The 17,967-nt window shown below is 32.9% G+C and overlaps 2 protein-coding genes across 3 annotated transcripts; one reads left to right on the forward strand and one right to left on the reverse strand.

The window, feature by feature from the left end:
• Positions 1-119: 119 nt before the first annotated feature.
• LOC126742954 (cullin-2) lies at positions 120-14,595 on the reverse strand. Of its 2 annotated transcripts, none has more exons than XM_050449842.1 (14): positions 14,336-14,595; positions 14,102-14,282; positions 13,885-14,047; positions 13,673-13,799; positions 13,229-13,617; positions 12,983-13,174; positions 12,758-12,918; positions 9,428-9,527; positions 9,217-9,375; positions 8,937-9,158; positions 7,917-7,998; positions 7,666-7,850; positions 4,007-4,225; positions 120-673 (listed from the first exon to the last, which is right to left on the reverse strand). In XM_050449842.1, the coding sequence occupies exons 2-14, from the start codon at positions 14,218-14,220 to the stop codon at positions 542-544; spliced, it is 2,250 nt and encodes a 749-aa protein (XP_050305799.1). In that variant the 5' UTR covers positions 14,221-14,282; positions 14,336-14,595; the 3' UTR covers positions 120-541. The 2 variants fall into 2 exon arrangements, with proteins under 2 accessions (XP_050305799.1, XP_050305798.1); XM_050449841.1 differs by having other exon boundaries at positions 14,102-14,264; positions 14,336-14,594.
• A 1,148-nt stretch (positions 14,596-15,743) lies between these two features.
• LOC126742955 (guanine nucleotide exchange factor MSS4 homolog) lies at positions 15,744-16,342 on the forward strand. The gene is made up of 2 exons (XM_050449843.1): positions 15,744-15,957; positions 16,024-16,342. The coding sequence occupies exons 1-2, from the start codon at positions 15,832-15,834 to the stop codon at positions 16,267-16,269; spliced, it is 372 nt and encodes a 123-aa protein (XP_050305800.1). The 5' UTR covers positions 15,744-15,831; the 3' UTR covers positions 16,270-16,342.
• The last annotated feature ends 1,625 nt before the right edge of the window (positions 16,343-17,967 follow it).

Consider the following 17,967-nt stretch of genomic DNA (forward strand, 5'->3'; position numbering starts at 1 on the left):
AAAATTATTCCCATTTTTTGCTAAATGCAATAAATCTAAATCATTTGTTCTATACACCTCCTTAAGCTCAAACCCACTATGAACTTATGAACAGACTAGGCACCAAATAACACAACATATTTTTTTTTTACAAAAACCAGTATTTATTTATTTATTTAATTTTTTTTTACAATATTTTTTATTGTTAACCAGAGATAAATAAACGAGGCTACAGGATCCGAAAAAATTCAACTACTTATGCCGAAAACAACACGGTACAACTCGGATCCTAAACGGGCAGTTCCGGGGGAGCACTCCCTTCACAAAAGAATCAACATTAATTTAGTTTAAAAAAAAAAAACGAAACGTGAATTAATTATTATTTACAGTATGTTACAGGCGCAAAAGTTTCCTAATCGAACCAGCAGCGGTGCGCGAGGGCATCGAGCAACCGCGAAAAATAAATAAACGCGACCGCATTCGCGATAATCCGTCCGTAAAACGGCATCGAATCGTTGAGAAAATGATAATTTAGTAGTGAGGAAACGGAGGATGATATCGACTAGGCGACGTAACTGTATTCGTCGCTGGAGTCTTTGGTGCGCTCGATGTACTGCTTATCGATCAGCGATTCGATACATTTTTTGATCAGTTGCACACTGGGGGCGAAGGATACTTTCGATTGCGAGTAAACCTGCAACAAAATACACACTTTAATATGTATAAAAACGCCTAAAGAATATCACACACTTATATGTTCGCGGGATGATGTAGTCGAAACATTTAAGCAACTATGCCACGCTAAATACCAGGAAGAGACTGATCAATTGAACTAAAATCAGGCGGAATATGTTCCTCGAGATTTCCTTAGTTGCGTCAATTACACGATTTTCAACTTGACAAAGTTGTAGGAGTACAATGGCTTAGTTTCGAGGTCTTTTATGTCATCCTCAATTAACAAAAATGACGTTGAATTTTTTTACACTTTAAAAGTAAGAGATTAGATTAGATTTCCAAATTTTCTAGTCTTTAATGTAGTTTAACTCCTAACATCTCGGTGACAACTTCGAGGTGTCACATTTGTCAAACTATTAGACTGATTTGCTTGAAAACTAGCAAATACTAAAGGTCATTTATAACCTTCAAAATAACGAGAACCGACCAATTGAGGGTTAAATAGAAAAAAAGTTATTCAATAATATATTCTATTCTACCTTAATAATAGGCTCACTAATAGCTATCTCAAGAATTTCATGATTAGCAGTGTGAATTGGCCTTGAAATAAATTTATTAAGAATTATACCTATTATAAAAACAAAAATAAAAAATACATCAGAAGCAATAATTAAATATTTTATAATCCAATCTATAGCATCTGCCTCATTACTCTTTTCAGTCATAATTTTTAATACAACTAAAGACCCAAGATTAGTTAATTCAGCATACCTCTTACTAAATTCAGCCCTATTTATAAAAATAGGTGCTGCACCCTTCCACTTCTGGTATCCAGAAATTTTAAGTGGAATATCTTGAGAAAATAATTTCATTATATTAACCTGGCAAAAAATTGCCCCTATAATTTTAATTATTAACTCATGATTTTCAACAATTTTTGTATCCTTATTCATCATTTTTTCTGCAATTATAGGAAGAGTCCAAGGATTTAATCAAATCTGCCTTCGAAAAATCATAGCCTATTCATCAATTAACCATATTGGTTGGATACTAGCTGCACTCTTCTCTTCGCATACAATCTGATTAATTTACTTCTTAATCTAATCTAAATTAGTCTATAATTAATATAAATATTATTTTAATCTTTCAAAAATTTAATCTTTTTTATTTTAACCAAATTAATAGAATTTTCTCATTTAATTTAAAAATAAAATTTATTTATATAATAAATTTTTTATCTCTAGCAGGTTTACCACCATTCCTAGGATTTATCCCTAAATGATTAGTCAATAATTTTCTTATTCTAAATAATTTCTACACTTTAAGAATAATTTTAATTCTATTTACCCTTGTAGCTATATACATATATTTCCGTTTAACCTTTTCTACCTTTTCTCTATTCTATAAAAAAAATATTCTATCAACTTATATAAAAACTAACTACTTAATTTTTTTTATTAATTTTATTAGATTAATAGGCGGAATAATCCAAATTATATATTTTAACTATCCCTAGTAATCCCTGGACTCACTTCAGAAATATTCAACTTATCACAGTGACAACTTTAACACCGCACATCTGTTAAAGTATCAGACTGGTTTATTTGAATAATTGCAGAAACTTAATGACATTCATTAACTCTCAAATAACGAAAGCCAAACCATTTAAAATTGAATTTAAAAAAAAATCAATATTTACTGGACTAGATTCAAAAATATTCAACTTATAACAGTAACAACTTTCACAAGTCACACCTGTCAAACTATTTGACGGATTTGCTTGAACTTTAGTACACATTAAATATCACTCATTATATTGCAAATAATGAAAACTAAACTTTTGCAAATTAAATAGAAAAAAAGTTATTCATCATCTCCTGGACCTACTTCAAAAATATTCAACTTATAGCAAGTGACAACTTCAAGATGTCACATCTGTCAAACTATTGTATTGATTTGTTTGAAAACTAGCACACACTAAATATCATTCATTATCTTCAAAATAACGAAAACAAAACTCTTGAAGATTAAATAGAAAAAAAGTTATTTCCAGGAAATAGCCCTGGACTCACTTCGGAAATATTCAACTTATGACAGTGATAACTTTAACACTGCAGATCTGTTAAAGTATCTGACAGATTTACTTGAATAATAGCAGAAACTTAATGTCATTCATTAACTTCAAGACCAAACCATTTTACATTGAATAAAAAAAAGTTATTCAATATTTACTGGACTTAGTTCAAAATGTTATTCAACTTATGACAGTGACAACTTTGACACATCCCATCTGACAAACTACTGGACGGATTTACTTGAATACTCGCACACACTGAATATCATTAATGATTTTCCAAATAACGACTACCAAAGTATTGCAAGTTAAATAGAAACAAAAGTTATTCATCATTTCCTAGACCCACTTCAAAAATATTCAACTTATAACTGTAACAACTTCGAGGTGTCACATCTGTCAAACTATTAGACTGATTTGTTTGGAAACTTGCAAATACTAAATGTCATGCATAACCTTCATAATAACGAGAACCGACCAATTGAGGGTTAAATAGAAAAAAAGTTATTCAATAATCCCTGGACTCACTTCAAAGGTCAAAGGTTGAATATTTCCAGAAATATTCAACCCTTGACAGTAACAACTTTGACAAGTCACACCTGTCAAACTATTTGACAGATTTGCTTGAATACCAGCACCCACTGAATGTAATTCTCAATCTTCAAAATAAAGAAAACCAAAGTATTGCAAGTTGAATAGAAAAAAAGTTAGTCAATATTTCCTGAATCCACTTCAGAAATAATCAAGTTATGACAGTGACAACTTTGACATGTTATATCTATCAAGCTATTTGACGGATTTGCTTGAACTTTAGTACACATTAAATATCACTCATTATATTGCAAATAATGAAAACTAAACTTTTGCAAATTAAATAGAAAAAAAGTAATTCATCGTTTCCTGGACCTACTTCAAAAATATTCAACTTATAGCAAGTGACAACTTCAAGATGTCACATCTGTCAAATTATTTGATGGATTTGATTGAATACTAGCACACACTGAATGTCATTCATTAACTTTAAAATAACGAAAACCAAACCATTTTATATTGAATAAAAAAAAAGTTATTCAACATTTACTGGACCTACTTCAAAATTTTATTCAACTTATGACAGTGCCAACTTTGCCACATCCCATCTGACAAACTACTGGACGGATTTACTTGAATACTCACACACACTGAATATCATTAATGATTTTCGAAATATTGAAAACCAAAGTATTGCAAGTCAAATAGAAAAAAAGTGATTAAACATTTACTAGACGACTTGCTCACCTCTTGTATCAACAAATTATGCTTGAGCACCTTCCGACTCTTCATTATACGCACGATGGCCGCTTGCAGGTACATTTTCCGATCCTCCTCGACCGAATTGATCGTCTGTTCCACTTCCTGCGGCGTCTCCCTCTGGATCGCAGCCGTGATCCTGAATTTCGTCCTTTTGTTCGAATAATCCAGGTTTAGCCGCAGGTTCGTTTCGGTTTCGTCCAGTTCCTATCCAAAAAACCAAAGCGATTTTACTTAATATGCATTAAAACAATTGAAGGGGTTAGAATAAAAAGGGTGCAAGTAACATAGAAACAGTTTTGAAATAATTAGGCTTAAAGTTGTGTTTATATAAAAAAATCCAATAAATATTTTTACTTCCAGTTTTTTTAAAATATAATACTTAAAATATGGTATTATTAAATTTTTAATGATATTTAAATAAAAGTGTTTTTAACAAAAAAAAGCACTTATATCCTTTTTATTCTAACAACTCAGAGAGGTAGTTTAGTAAAAATTAAAAAAAAATCTAAAATAACATTTAATTTTAATAAACAGTGATTAATATAAACTTAAAACTAATCAGCAGCATCATCAGATATTAGAAGCCCCGTGTCGTCCCCTTCAGATTTTGATGTATCGTTCGGAAGAACATTATCAGTAACAGCCGATGTAGATGCTCCTGTTTTATTATTATTTTCCTTTTTTGCACTAACTTTTTGATTTTTCTTTTTATTTCCATGTGTCAACTCTTGGTAAAACTTATGGTGTCGAGGTGGTATGTACTCCATAAGAGATTATAAATTCTTCCATTTGTCAACGCTGATAGATAAAGATTCGTTATTTAATAATGTGCGGAACATATTTTCCATATGATTACATGGTCGACCAGAAGCCAATGAATCACATTCACACGTACAAAATGGAAAATCATTGTTAAGTGTGCACTTGAAATTAAATGCATATGATTTTGAAGTTTTGGCATAATTAAAGTGACAAATTTGTCTAAAGTTAATTTTTTTCATGTTGGTATCTTTTTTTGGATCACCTATTGCAGCATTGAGATGTTCAAAGGAGTAAAACTGCTCTTTGGTCATTTCCTGTACCAAAAATCGCTTCGAAAATTATTTAATTACGTTGATCCAATCGGAAGGAATAAATACTTGTGGCATTTTTCTTTTGGATTTTTCAATAAGGCCAAAAGACCTATCACATTCCATATATGTGTGACCAGGCTCTAAAAATTTATGGTCAATTTCTTCAAGTTGGGTAGCTTTAACCAAAAACATAAATAATTTGCATATGTTTTTATTCTTATTCTCACCACCACATGAGTCGCTAGAGGCGATCACCCTTTTAATGTTTTTTGGAAGAGATTTTATAAAATGCAGTAAACATGACCCTATCTCTTGAAGCTATATTTTCCGACTAAACATACATATGAGCTTTATTATCTAGTAGATTATAGATACAAAAATTGTATGTCCATAACTGCCGCAAATAAAATACTTTAGATGTTGCCAAAAGGGGTGTAGGCAAAGATTGTTGCAAATCAAAACATATAACAATAGTATTTGTAGAAAGTTTATTAGTTTCTATGTCCATTTTTTTCATACTCACTGCATTCTCAGCACGTTTTTGATGGATAACTAACTGCACCTTACTGTTTGAAACTTTGGCTTCATCAGACGAATGTTTTATAATATACTCCTGGACAAAATTATCGCACCACTTGATTTTTAGAGATTTTTTTTTAATAAAGATAAAAAAATAAGCAAACTTATAAGCATTGTTAACTATGCATTATTAAATAACAAAAACAATTATATTCTATTTAACAAAACGAGATTTAAGTAACTAAATTCAATACAAGGAAAAGCATCGATTTTTACTAACTTCAATTTTGATACAAAAATAAAACAATAGACCCATAATGAATTCTTAATAATGTGTATTGCCACCTCTAGCTGCAATGACCGCCTGAAGTCTTTGCAGCATTCCTCGTATCAAATTATGAAAACTTTCCTGCGGATGTATTCTCACTCCTCACGAGCAGCATGTTCCATGATAAAGCATAAACATAGTTTTTGTCCAGTTCTGCTTTTTAAAGAGAAAAGATATTATAACTGTTTTAACTGATATTTATTTTTATTTAAATTTTCTTGACAAAATAATTAGTGGTGCGATAATTTTGTCCAGGAGTTTATTTTGATGGGAGTCACAACGAGAGCATGTACCGAATGTGGGCGGTGAAATCTTAAGTTAAATTCGCTGTTAAAAATAAATCTATAATAGGAAAGCTTTACAGGAGATTTATTTTATTTATTGCACGCAGTCTTATATAGACTATACATAGTCCTTATGTTTAAGCCCGATGGGAGGTATTTGGTCTGAGAATTTTCTTTTCGAGAATAATGAATTTTGTATCTCGGAAGTTGCCTTATACGTTTTATAACAGACGCTTTTTGCTCACTACTCATTTTTCTGTGGGTCTGCCCTTTTCCTCTTCTGTCAGGCGCAGCTACACCAAGATGATTTGTCTTAGAACATATGTATGTAAATAGTTTACTCGAAATTTCAAATGTTTTAAGAAAAAATGGCTTGCAAACACGTTTCCCCAATAAAAATATATTCGTGCTTAAAGTTTTATCAACAGACCTCTCATTTTGTTTACGTTTTATGTTGACTTTTTTGATGCATGATGATAAATATGCGGTTTGATAGTCATATGATGGCAGGTTATAATATGCAGAATAAAGTTCAAGCCTTTGTTCTTCATTAACGTGTTCATTACACTTGTATCTGCATGTGTGTAGGTACGGTTGTACTGACTTGCTTCTATGTTCCTTATTGTCGGAAACATATTTTTTTCCTTGAACTCTACATCGTTTTTTCATATTTATCTTCCATTCAGATTGTCGCCTTTGCCTTTTCTTTGTTTTTGCGGTAGTAACGTGAACGTTATTTTCTGAGTCTGTGGAACGAGTTTCAATGTCTTCGTGTGCTTCAGACTCGGATGTGGATGACGGAAAGTATTCTTCGTCTTCATCTGTGAGAAAAGGATCTGAAAATAACAAGAATAAAAAATACAAAATACAAAAAAGATAATCGAAAAAAGAAAAAGCGTGCACAACTAACAATGTTAACTAACTAACGTTATTATAATATAACATTTTCTATTATAATAACGCTGTTGTTGTGGTTATAATATTAAAGCCCTGAAGATGATGTAAATAAATTCCAAAATGGTGGCAAAAAATATTTGGTTAATATTTAATATTAAAATACTATAAAATAAACAAAGACACTTACCTTCATAGCTGTCCATGATAGGTTCAAAAACTAATCCATAAAACAACAAAACTTTTGAAAAAACACCTGAGATTGTCGCATGTGCTTATACCAAACGTATTAAATATTCTAGAATATTTAAAATAAAAAGGGTACAAGTGTACTTGTACCCTTTCTATTCTAAACAAATATTAACATTTAATAACCTACATAATTCAGTGACCAAGAGATGGCGCTAGGAGTATTAAAAATCACTTGGATCCTTTTTATTCCAATAAATATGCATCTTAACTTTTGAATTATGGCCGAAAACCAAATTATCAAAAAAAAGCACTTGCACCCTTTTTATTCTAACCCCTTCAATTAAAATTCCATACCTCCGTATCGGTCAAAAGCAATTTAGACTCGACCAAACTGATCGCGTGCCTCTTGAACTGGTCCGCGTTCAATTGTAACGTTTCCCGGATCTCTTTGCAAGATAACACGTCGACCTTCTCGAATAAGAGCAGAATCGCCATTTGGAACGTTTGCACCGTTACTACGTATGGTTTCTTTAAATAACCTAAAAAAATAAAAGAGCCTATTTAGTGGGTTCAATAGATGCCTAAAATTTAATTGTTTTACTGACCTAATTTTAGTTCTGCTTGGCACAAGTGATGGAGCCACGTGAGTTTTCTCCCGTTAAAGCCGTTGTGGTAAAAAGTCTCGAACTGGAAAATAACGTTTTTTTGTTACCAGTAAATCAGTAAAAATGGAAGGATTATGTGAAATTTTTTATTCATCTCTCTCTTTCACATGGGGGTGTATGGAAACTATTCGGAAGAACTGTTCAACAATTTTTCGGTAAAAAAACTCATCAGCTGCTATCGTTTGAAACTAAAATCAAGCATGAGTTTTCAAAATATTTTGATTTTTGTAAAGCTTTTGATTGTATCAACGTTTTTTACAATCCACGGAAAAACTCCTCAGTAACTCTAAAACGGTTGTAATTAGGAAAAAACTTGTAAGGACCTTATTGGAAAATAAACTCAACAGCTTTCATATGAAATTAAAATCAATTAAATTGGGACAAGACTTTTCAAAATATTGGTAAAGAGATTCTTTAACTTTGAGAGAGTTTTTTTACTGAAAAGGTCCATACAGGTTTCCTTCTACATTTAATTGTTTTATAGTTATTGAGAAGTTTATCCATTGATTGAAAAAATATTGATAAAGTTTTATTAACACTATGGGTTCTTAAGATAGGAGTACAGACTTTATGTGAATGTAATAATCTCCACTTAAGTGATACTGCTGATTATTTTTGTACATTTAAATATTAAGCATTTTTAGTTTAATAACATCCTTTCCTTTATTATAACAACTCTAGTTCCTGTATACTCTTACATCCCTAATTTCTAAAAATATTGTATTTTATTCTTTAAATGTGCATCTCTAAAAAAAATTAATGCTTACACGTGCGCATATTAATGCAAAATCCCTCTAAATAATTTTAACACATTTCAAGACCACGTCATACTGATAGTCAGCAGTATGACTTTATTGCATTGCTGCATGCTGATATCGATCACCATCAATTTACTTATCTGGGAACGAGACACCCTGTATAGGATGTTAAATACCAATGAGTTTAATTGGTTGAACTTACCATTTGTACACTTTTCTCCAACTGTTGGGGCAAAGAGAAGGGAGTGACGACCGCCTGACCCAGAGGCCACGCCCCCGCCTGTAACACGTAAATCCCGAAATTTATCCCCAAATCGATGTCGTCCTTCTTGATAAACGCCTGGAATTTATTGTTCAAGTCCGCGGACACGGACATGTCCGTAAACATCCGGTGCAATTTGCACGTGAACTCGTAGCCGCAAGCCTAAAACCGGTTCGGTTTATCAACTATTTACTCTATAAGAATCGAAACCCATTTTAACCTGTTTTAGCCGGTTAATCATTCCCTCCTCGAGGTCCATGCTGTGCGTTTGTTGATGGATTAATCGTTTGGCCAACGAACGAGAGTAGAACTTCTGAAAGACGTCCTTGTCGTCGATATATTTGAAGATGATGATGCTCTCCGACAGTTTCTTTTCCACCTGAACATTGGGACAGTAAAGACAAAAACAATGCTTAGAGAAAGTTGCTTACTTCGGTTTCGCTGATGCCTTTGCTGCTCTTCTTTAAAAGGGTGTCGCAGTATTTCGCTAACAGTTCCGGACTCCTGCAGGGGGATCTTCCGTCGTTCGGTCTAAGTAAACAAAGAAAGAAATTTAATTAATATTTTGGTATATCAAAACTAGAAAAATTGTTTTGAGTTCACTAGGCTATAACTCGCGTTTTAATGAACCAATTTACTCGATTGTGGTCTTACAGGAATACTGGGACTTTTCTTAACGTCTCTATGAAATTTTATTCAAATTCCTTCAATAGTAAATTTTTTATTCAAGTTTTTGTAGGTGGCGTTCTAGTAGAAAAATAGTTTTGAGTTCACTAGGCTATAACTCGCGTTTTAATAAACCAATTTACTCGATTGTGGTCTTACAGGAATACTGGGACTTTTCCTAACGTCTCTATGAAATTTCATTCAAATCCCTTGAATAGTAAATTTTTTATTCAAGTTTTTGTAGGTGGCGTCCTGGTAGAAGAATTGTTTTGAGTTCACTAGGCTATAACTCGCGTTTTAATAAACCAATTTACTCGATTGTGGTCTTACAGGAATACTGGGACTTTTCCTAACGTCTCTATGAAATTTCATTCAAATCCCTTGAATAGTAAATTTTTTATTCAAGTTTTTGTAGGTGGCGTCCTGGTAGAAGAATTGTTTTGAGTTCACTAGGCTATAACTCGCGTTTTAATAAACCAATTTACTCGATTGTGGTCTTACAGGAATACTGGGACTTTCCTTAACGTCTCTATGAAATTTTATTCAAATCCCTTCAATAGTAAATTTTTTATTCAAGTTTTTGTAGGTGGCGTTCTAGTAGAAAAATAGTTTTGAGTTCACTAGGCTATAACTCGCGTTTTAATAAACCAATTTACTCGATTGTGGTCTTACAGGAATACTGGGACTTTTCCTAACGTCTCTATGAAATTTCATTCAAATCCCTTGAATAGTAAATTTTTTATTCAAGTTTTTGTAGGTGGCGTCCTGGTAGAAGAATTGTTTTGAGTTCACTAGGCTATAACTCGCGTTTTAATAAACCAATTTACTCGATTGTGGTCTTACAGGAATACTGGGACTTTTCCTAACGTCTCTATGAAATTTCATTCAAATCCCTTGAATAGTAAATTTTTTATTCAAGTTTTTGTAGGTGGCGTCCTGGTAGAAGAATTGTTTTGAGTTCACTAGGCTATAACTCGCGTTTTAATAAACCAATTTACTCGATTGTGGTCTTACAGGAATACTGGGACTTTCCTTAACGTCTCTATGAAATTTCATTCAAATCCCTTGAATAGTAAATTTTTTATTCAAGTTTTTGTAGGTGGCGTTCTAGTAGAAAAATAGTTTTGAGTTCACTAGGCTATAACTCGCGTTTTAATAAACCAATTTACTTGATTGTGGTATTACAGGAATACTGGGACTTTTCCTAACGTCTCTATGAAATTTCATTCAAATCCCTTAAATAGTAAATTTTTTATTCAAGTTTTTGTAGGTGGCGTCCCGGTAGAAAAATTGTTTTGAGTTCACTAGGCTATAACTCGCGTTTTAATGAACCAATTTACTCGATTGTTGTCTTACAGGAATACTGGGACTTTTCTTAACGTCTCTATGAAATTTCATTCAAATCCCTTGAATAGTAAATTTTTTATTCAAGTTTTTGTAGGTGGCGTCCTGGTAGAAGAATTGTTTTGAGTTCACTAGGCTATAACTCGCGTTTTAATAAACCAATTTACTCGATTGTGGTCTTACAGGAATACTGGGACTTTTCTTAACGTCTCTATGAAATTTTATTCGAATCCCTTGAATAGTAAATTTTTTATTCAAGTTTTTGTAGGTGGCGTCCTGGTAGAAAAACTGTTTTGAGTTCATTAGGCTATAACTCGCGTTTTAATAAACCAATTTACTTGATTGTGGTCTTACAGGAATACTGAAACTTTTCTTAACATCTCTATGAAATTTCATTCAAATCCCTTAAATAGTAAATTTTGTACTAAAATTTTTGTAGTGTGTACATGAACTACCAAAATACTCAGTCCAGTCCCAGGAAAATCTTCCAGAAAGTTAAGGTTTTGTTTTTAAATTATTGGGAGACGATTTGTACCTCGAAGTAAAAAAATAGAATTAACACTGCCAAGAAGTGAAATAATTGGGTAAATTGACTGACAAAAATACTCTGTGAGGAGTGCCTTTACCAAAAGAAAATATAACAATTCTTCCAGGCAGTTGAGGTCATTTTTTTAACTTCTTAAAGTAGATATCGTATCTCAGCTGCCTGGATGAAATAACTGGACAAAATTCCATGTACAAGGAAAATATTAAAGGTAATTTTCCCACATAAACCCCAAAAACTACCATTTCTACTTTCGGGACACAAACAATTCCCTAGAAGGTATTTAACATGATTCAACTGCCTGGATATTCTGTAAATGGCGTCTCGCTATTGCAAAACTAGAATACTCAGACTTTCCTTGACGTCTCTATGAAATTTCATTCAAATCCCTTGAATAGTAAATTTTTTACATGACATGGAATTCCTGTAAAAATTAGACCTTTTTGTAAATTAAAAAAAATATTACTACATGGAATAAAATTTATTACATTAGCTCGGACAATTGGGGTTTAATGCTACTTTAAGGGGGAAAAAGATCCAGAACTGATGTCTTAAGGGCAAGAAACTAGACAGAACTTATTACCTAGTAAGTATAGGAAATTGGGATTATTTTATATATATATCTCGGTCTCAAAGTATAACTAAATCTCAGCCCTATGTTCAGCCTCAAATAAGCCCCAATTGCCTGGAATAAGGAAATAATTTCTTCCTGTTTTTTTAAACCCTGAAAACACAAAATTTGGTGACATCATTTTTTATCAAGCTAGTTTACCGGGCCATGCATTTTACTGATCTTATATTACGTAGGGGTCGTGACACGTATCTATCAGACGAAGCTTATTAAAGGTGTGAAAACAGTGGAAATTAACTTAATGTTTATAGGAGAATGCATAATTTATTCTAGGCAGTTAAGGAACTAAGTTAAGGAAATCAATTAAAGGATCTTAATGGAAATGTTCAAGGCTCTAACATCTCTGGTTATTGAGTAAAATTAAATTTTTTTGAATTTTTGAAAAACAATGAAATTAGTTAAAAAATCTTACTTGAAATTTTTAAAGCTCTCTAAGTTGAATGGTTTTTGAGTAGTAAACACTTCGTACCCAAAACTACAATTTAACCCCAATTTCACCTAAGAGAGCCCTTACTGAACCCCATAGATTAAAATGGCAATTAATATATGCTTCTAAACATTTTTATTTTGACTTACCGATGGTTTATAACTGAATTACAGGCCTTATCCAATGCACCCATAAAATTCTGATCGGACTTAAAAACCTCCTTGATCAAAGCCTTATATTTGCCATAAACAGCCAGCAGGTTCTCCACAAAATTTATATGGATCGATTCGCCTTGCAAGTTATGAATTGCCTAAAAAAAAAATTTAAAAACAACACAACTTCAAAACACACCAAATAAATCATAAAAGACTCACAGATAATCCTTGATTTTTAATATGGTCAAACACCGTATCTACTAAAGTGCCCAAACCATTGGCCACGTTCTTAAGCAGGTCGTACATATTTGATAAATCCTTCTTCTTCTCATTCTTTACCATGCTTTGACACTCGCTGTAAATAAACTGTTGATGATCTTCGATCATGTGTCTCTCGCATCTATTGGCCACCTAAAACCCAATTTACAAAAAAAAAAATTCATTCATCCCTAAACTCACACTTACCTTAGGCAAAGAACTGTTATGCAAAAACCTCCTGGCCCTATAAAGCTCATCCTCCATCTTCCCTTTGACCCTCTCCATGTATAAACTAACATTCTTTTCTTGCAACAAAAGGGAGGCGTCCCTCTTAAAATGCTCCCCGCTAGCATTCAAAAATGGATCCTCGAATAAACCGGTGTAAAGTTCCAGTTGGGACTTTTTCTTGTAAGCTTGGACCTCCACGAAGCTCAAAATTGTACCCCTGACAGCTTCCAAAGGGATCGCCGGAGGCTGTCCGGCCCTATCTAAGTCAATCGCTTCCAGTAGGAGCTTCACAAGCCTATGCCCCAAAGGGAGAATCATGTTCGATTGCCAGATTTGTAAGGCAAGCTCTCCTATTTCCATTTGATCTCCTAAAATGGCTCTTATCAAGTAAAGTGATGATGGTTAGAAGTGTTAAGGTGCTACCTTGATTTGCACTGGAAGGATCCACGCTGCCATAAATAATTTCGGCATCAGACAATTTTTGGGATTTTATGTGTTGTTGGTTCAAGTACAAGTACAAACTGTGCAAGTATTGGCTTCCAACAGAATACTAGATGTTAAAAAGAACATTAATGAGCAAGCTAATTGAACTGTAAATAACTTTTAAAGTACTAGGAAAGACAAGAAAGACTTACTCTCGACCAATAGTGGTAATAATTCTTAACCAAATTCTGCTCGCCATCTTCTTGTACCTTATTAAGCAAATGAGCGACATGATCGATTAAGTACTGCTTGGTTTCAGCGTACAATCGATCCGCTAAAGGTTCCGGATAAGCCACGCACAGAGAATAAACATCCCTATAAAAGATACACTGTGCCATAAGGATCAAAACAAAGAAAACTCTCGCTTACGAAAATCTGTCATTCCATACAGTTCTAGGAACATGATCTAAAGTAATAACCCCACTGATGGTGTCCCTGATGGCCCCCCAGGTGGTGTTAAAGTCCATCTGCCTGGGTTTCAAAGACATTTTTGTTGAATACACTTGAAATGACGAGGCGACTTTTTCGCGTGCTAAAAATAGAGAAATTCCTTCGAAAAACACCGATTTATTTAGATTCGAAATTGGAATATAAATAGCTTACCTTTTTTCTCCCAGTAATTTGTATCTATCAGCTCAGCTGCTCTCTATGAGGGGGTAAATAGTACGAATACGTTGAAAACTTTTTCGCGTATAATTTGAATTAGAATTTAATAAAACATGTTAGTGAGAAGAAAACGGATTTCCCACACAAATATTCACCATCAAAATCCCCGTTTTGTTGTTCTTTATCCAATGGAAAATTGGAAAAATACGCAAATTCATAGCCTAATTTTCATTTTAAAGTGACAGCATAGTGACAACTGACAGCTGCGTCATTTGTCAATTATTAATGGCAGTGTTGCCGGGTATTATTAATTCTTACACGCCATTTTTATAAAAAAAAAAAAGCGTCACCTTTTAAATTAGTGCGAAACTATTAATAAAGTGATGAGGAGGGCTTAAATCCGTATTTATCGGGCAACCTTAAATGCCCTTCTAAAGTAGCGGAGGCTTTAAATACATGAGACTCTTTTTACCCAAAGTTTTATTGTAAAACTTGTAAACATCGACATTCGCCATTTTGAAAAATCACATCAGTTATTGATCATATATAAAAATAACTGTGTTTAAATATAAATATGTATTAAAAAAAAAACGATTTTCTTATGCTTCTATTTATCGCGGAATAATCACTATTATTGATCTGAAATATTTCAAAAATATAACAGAACAGTAGAACACATTTTTAAAGCTGTTTACCAAATTGCCTCCATTTACTTTTAGGAACGTTGACGTTTATAAATAACTGTCAAATTATTGACATTTGACACGCAACTTCAGGAGAGTCAAACTAACCGCTACAGCGTTGCCGGATTGTGAAGCTATTTTTTTAGCTTTCATTTCTTATATATGTATTATGACATGAAGGTGTCAGGCCAGCTGGTTTACTTTTTTAAATGTTTTATTTTCATGTCGATTTTGTGAGTGAAGTGAAAACCGAAATTTATTATTTCCATTAACTTTCTTAAAAACTACCAACTCGTACCTAAGCTTAATGGACTTTTGTCCAGTATATGGCAACACTGCCGTATATCCTCCTGCAAAATTGACATATTGGAGAGTTTTCGGATAGCCCATGTTGCATGAAATTGACATTATTAAGTAAGAAGTTTTTTTGATTTTTTAGTGCAAAATATGGTGTTTTGTTTTAACATGTTCTATAGACCTACCCTTTCTACTAAGCAAAAAATTGTTTGCAAAATCGTTGGGTCTTAAATTCTTTAAGCACCATTTTATTGATATTTATTATCGTATTGGTCGGCATTACTGTAGAATTACTCTACTAATAAAAAAAAAAAATTACTATACATAATAAAGAGTATGCATAAGAATATATAGATATATGACGTGATAAATAAATTGAACAGCGGGTTGCCTAAAGACAATAGGAACAGTATCAGCTGACTGAAGTGTCAAATGTCAGTCAACCTTACCTAACCTAAAAATCCCAAGGGCAAGGGCTCTTTTTACAATAAATCTAAATTTCTAAGGGATAAAATGCCCGATTGCAGCGGAAATTACGAATCGGAAATCGAGGAGGGCAAAAACAAACGTCCCGTGAAATGTAAATTCTGCTCGTCGGTAATTTTAACCCCCTCATCGGCATCTTTCGCTACATTACAGGTAAACACACAGGAACAACGATTACGATTTGAGCTTTTATTTATACCCAGTTTACTTTCGTTTTAGTTTGACCTACCGTTAATTAAACAAACAAAAGGGGACCAGACGAGCCCTGAAACTGAGAACACCTCGCTATTTTGGGCGGTAACATCCCCGTTTATATTTCATAATGTGGGGTTCTCAAACACAGTGGGTAACACCAAATATTTGACATGTGCCGATTGTGAGGCTGGACCGATCGGTTATCATGACATTCCTAGTCAGATGAGTTATGTGGCACTTACTAGGGTCTCTCATGGGGAGCCTGAATGAATGGCGGGTAAAGTTTAAGGTTTTTTTTGTACTGTAACTGTTTTTTTTTTAAATAAAAAGATGTTAAAATCCATATATTTATTTACGGACTTGCCATTTTACAATAAATAGAACTAATTACTAAATACAGTATAGATATACATTGCTATACAAAAAAAAAAATGAAAGTATATATCACAATATATGCCTTAAAGATCCTCTAAATCTGGCCTCTAAAGTTCCAAAAAAATCTACAGATTGTTGCATAGAGTTTGCATTATTTAACATTCTTGTAATAGGGTTAGTTTTGCCATAATTTGTAGAATGGTAAGGAACATAAAAAACGTTAGTATGCCGATTACTTCTTATAGGTACATTCAGACATACTAGATTTAAAAGATCTGGACAATCAATTCATCAAATCATTAATAATTTTGTGAAGTAAACGAATTTCAAGATTTAGTCTCCTCCCTTCCAAAGTATCAATATTAAGTAGCGATCTTAATTCACTATAAGAATAATCATCTCTGATATAACCACACCTGTAACCAATGTAACGAAGAAACTTATTCTGCACTCGCTCAATTGCAGTTACATAACAAGGGTTCCAGATAGGTGAGCAATACTCCAGAACACTTCTAACTAGCGAGCAATATAGTTTCTTTATCGTAAAAATTGAAAAGTCCTTACTAGACCGTATGATGAAACTTAACATTCTATGAGCCCGAGAGATAATACCCGATATATGAATATCAAATGATAATTTGCTGTCCAATACAACACTAAGATCCTTCATTTCATCGGTAACCTTTAAGTTAGTATGGTTGATGGAATAATTGTAAGAAATAGGACTTTTTACTCTTGAAAATGATATTTGATAGCATTTTTTTACTTTAAGGTTCATATGATTTGCTTGACACCAGTCATAAAAATTATCAATGTCTTCCTGAAGAAGCTTAACATCAGTCATTGTTCTAATAGGCCGAAATATCTTTACATCATCTGCAAACATTAGTACCGAGCTATTTTTTATATTTTGAGGTAAATCTAATAGGAACAAATTGAACTGAAGGGGACCCTTGAGGTACCCCTGATGAAACAATTTTAGGTCTAACCATATTTGACTCTTTGCATTCTATCAGTTAGAAAACTATTTAACCAATCAGCTACCCTACCGCCAATTCCCAAGGCCCTTAACTTTGCAACCAAGAAATTATGGTCCACTCTATCAAAGGCCTTGGAAAAGTCAGTATAAACAGAGTCGACTTGACACCCTTGCTCCAAATTGAGTGCTTTACTCGTTGGTCACATCCAATGTTTTAGCTATTATAAAAAAGTGTTTTACTTTGTTACATTGACAATTACCAGAGGATAAAAAATAATTATTTAATTTGCTTGGCCTCTGACTTTTTAATTCAGTTAAATGAAGCAGTTGTAATTAATTATCTGCACACTTCTTTTAAAGGCAAGAAATATTATTTTATTTATAGCTGGTTTGGAGTGAATTTATGCAAATGGATGATGGTAATGTGTGATAATGAGCTTACACAATTAGCAGTTTTTGTTTCAGTGTCATGTCTTATTGAGCGGCAAATAATTACAGTAATTATTTGTTTTCTTCTGTTTCCTTTAGTTGATTTAAAGTTATGCGCTGCCCTTAGCAGAAATGTTTATTTATATTTAATAATGATAATAATAATAAATCATTTTATTGTTCCA

The sequence above is a fragment of the Anthonomus grandis genome, chromosome 12, assembly GCF_022605725.1.
Source record: "Anthonomus grandis grandis chromosome 12, icAntGran1.3, whole genome shotgun sequence".
NCBI classification, from domain to species: domain Eukaryota; kingdom Metazoa; phylum Arthropoda; class Insecta; order Coleoptera; family Curculionidae; genus Anthonomus; species Anthonomus grandis.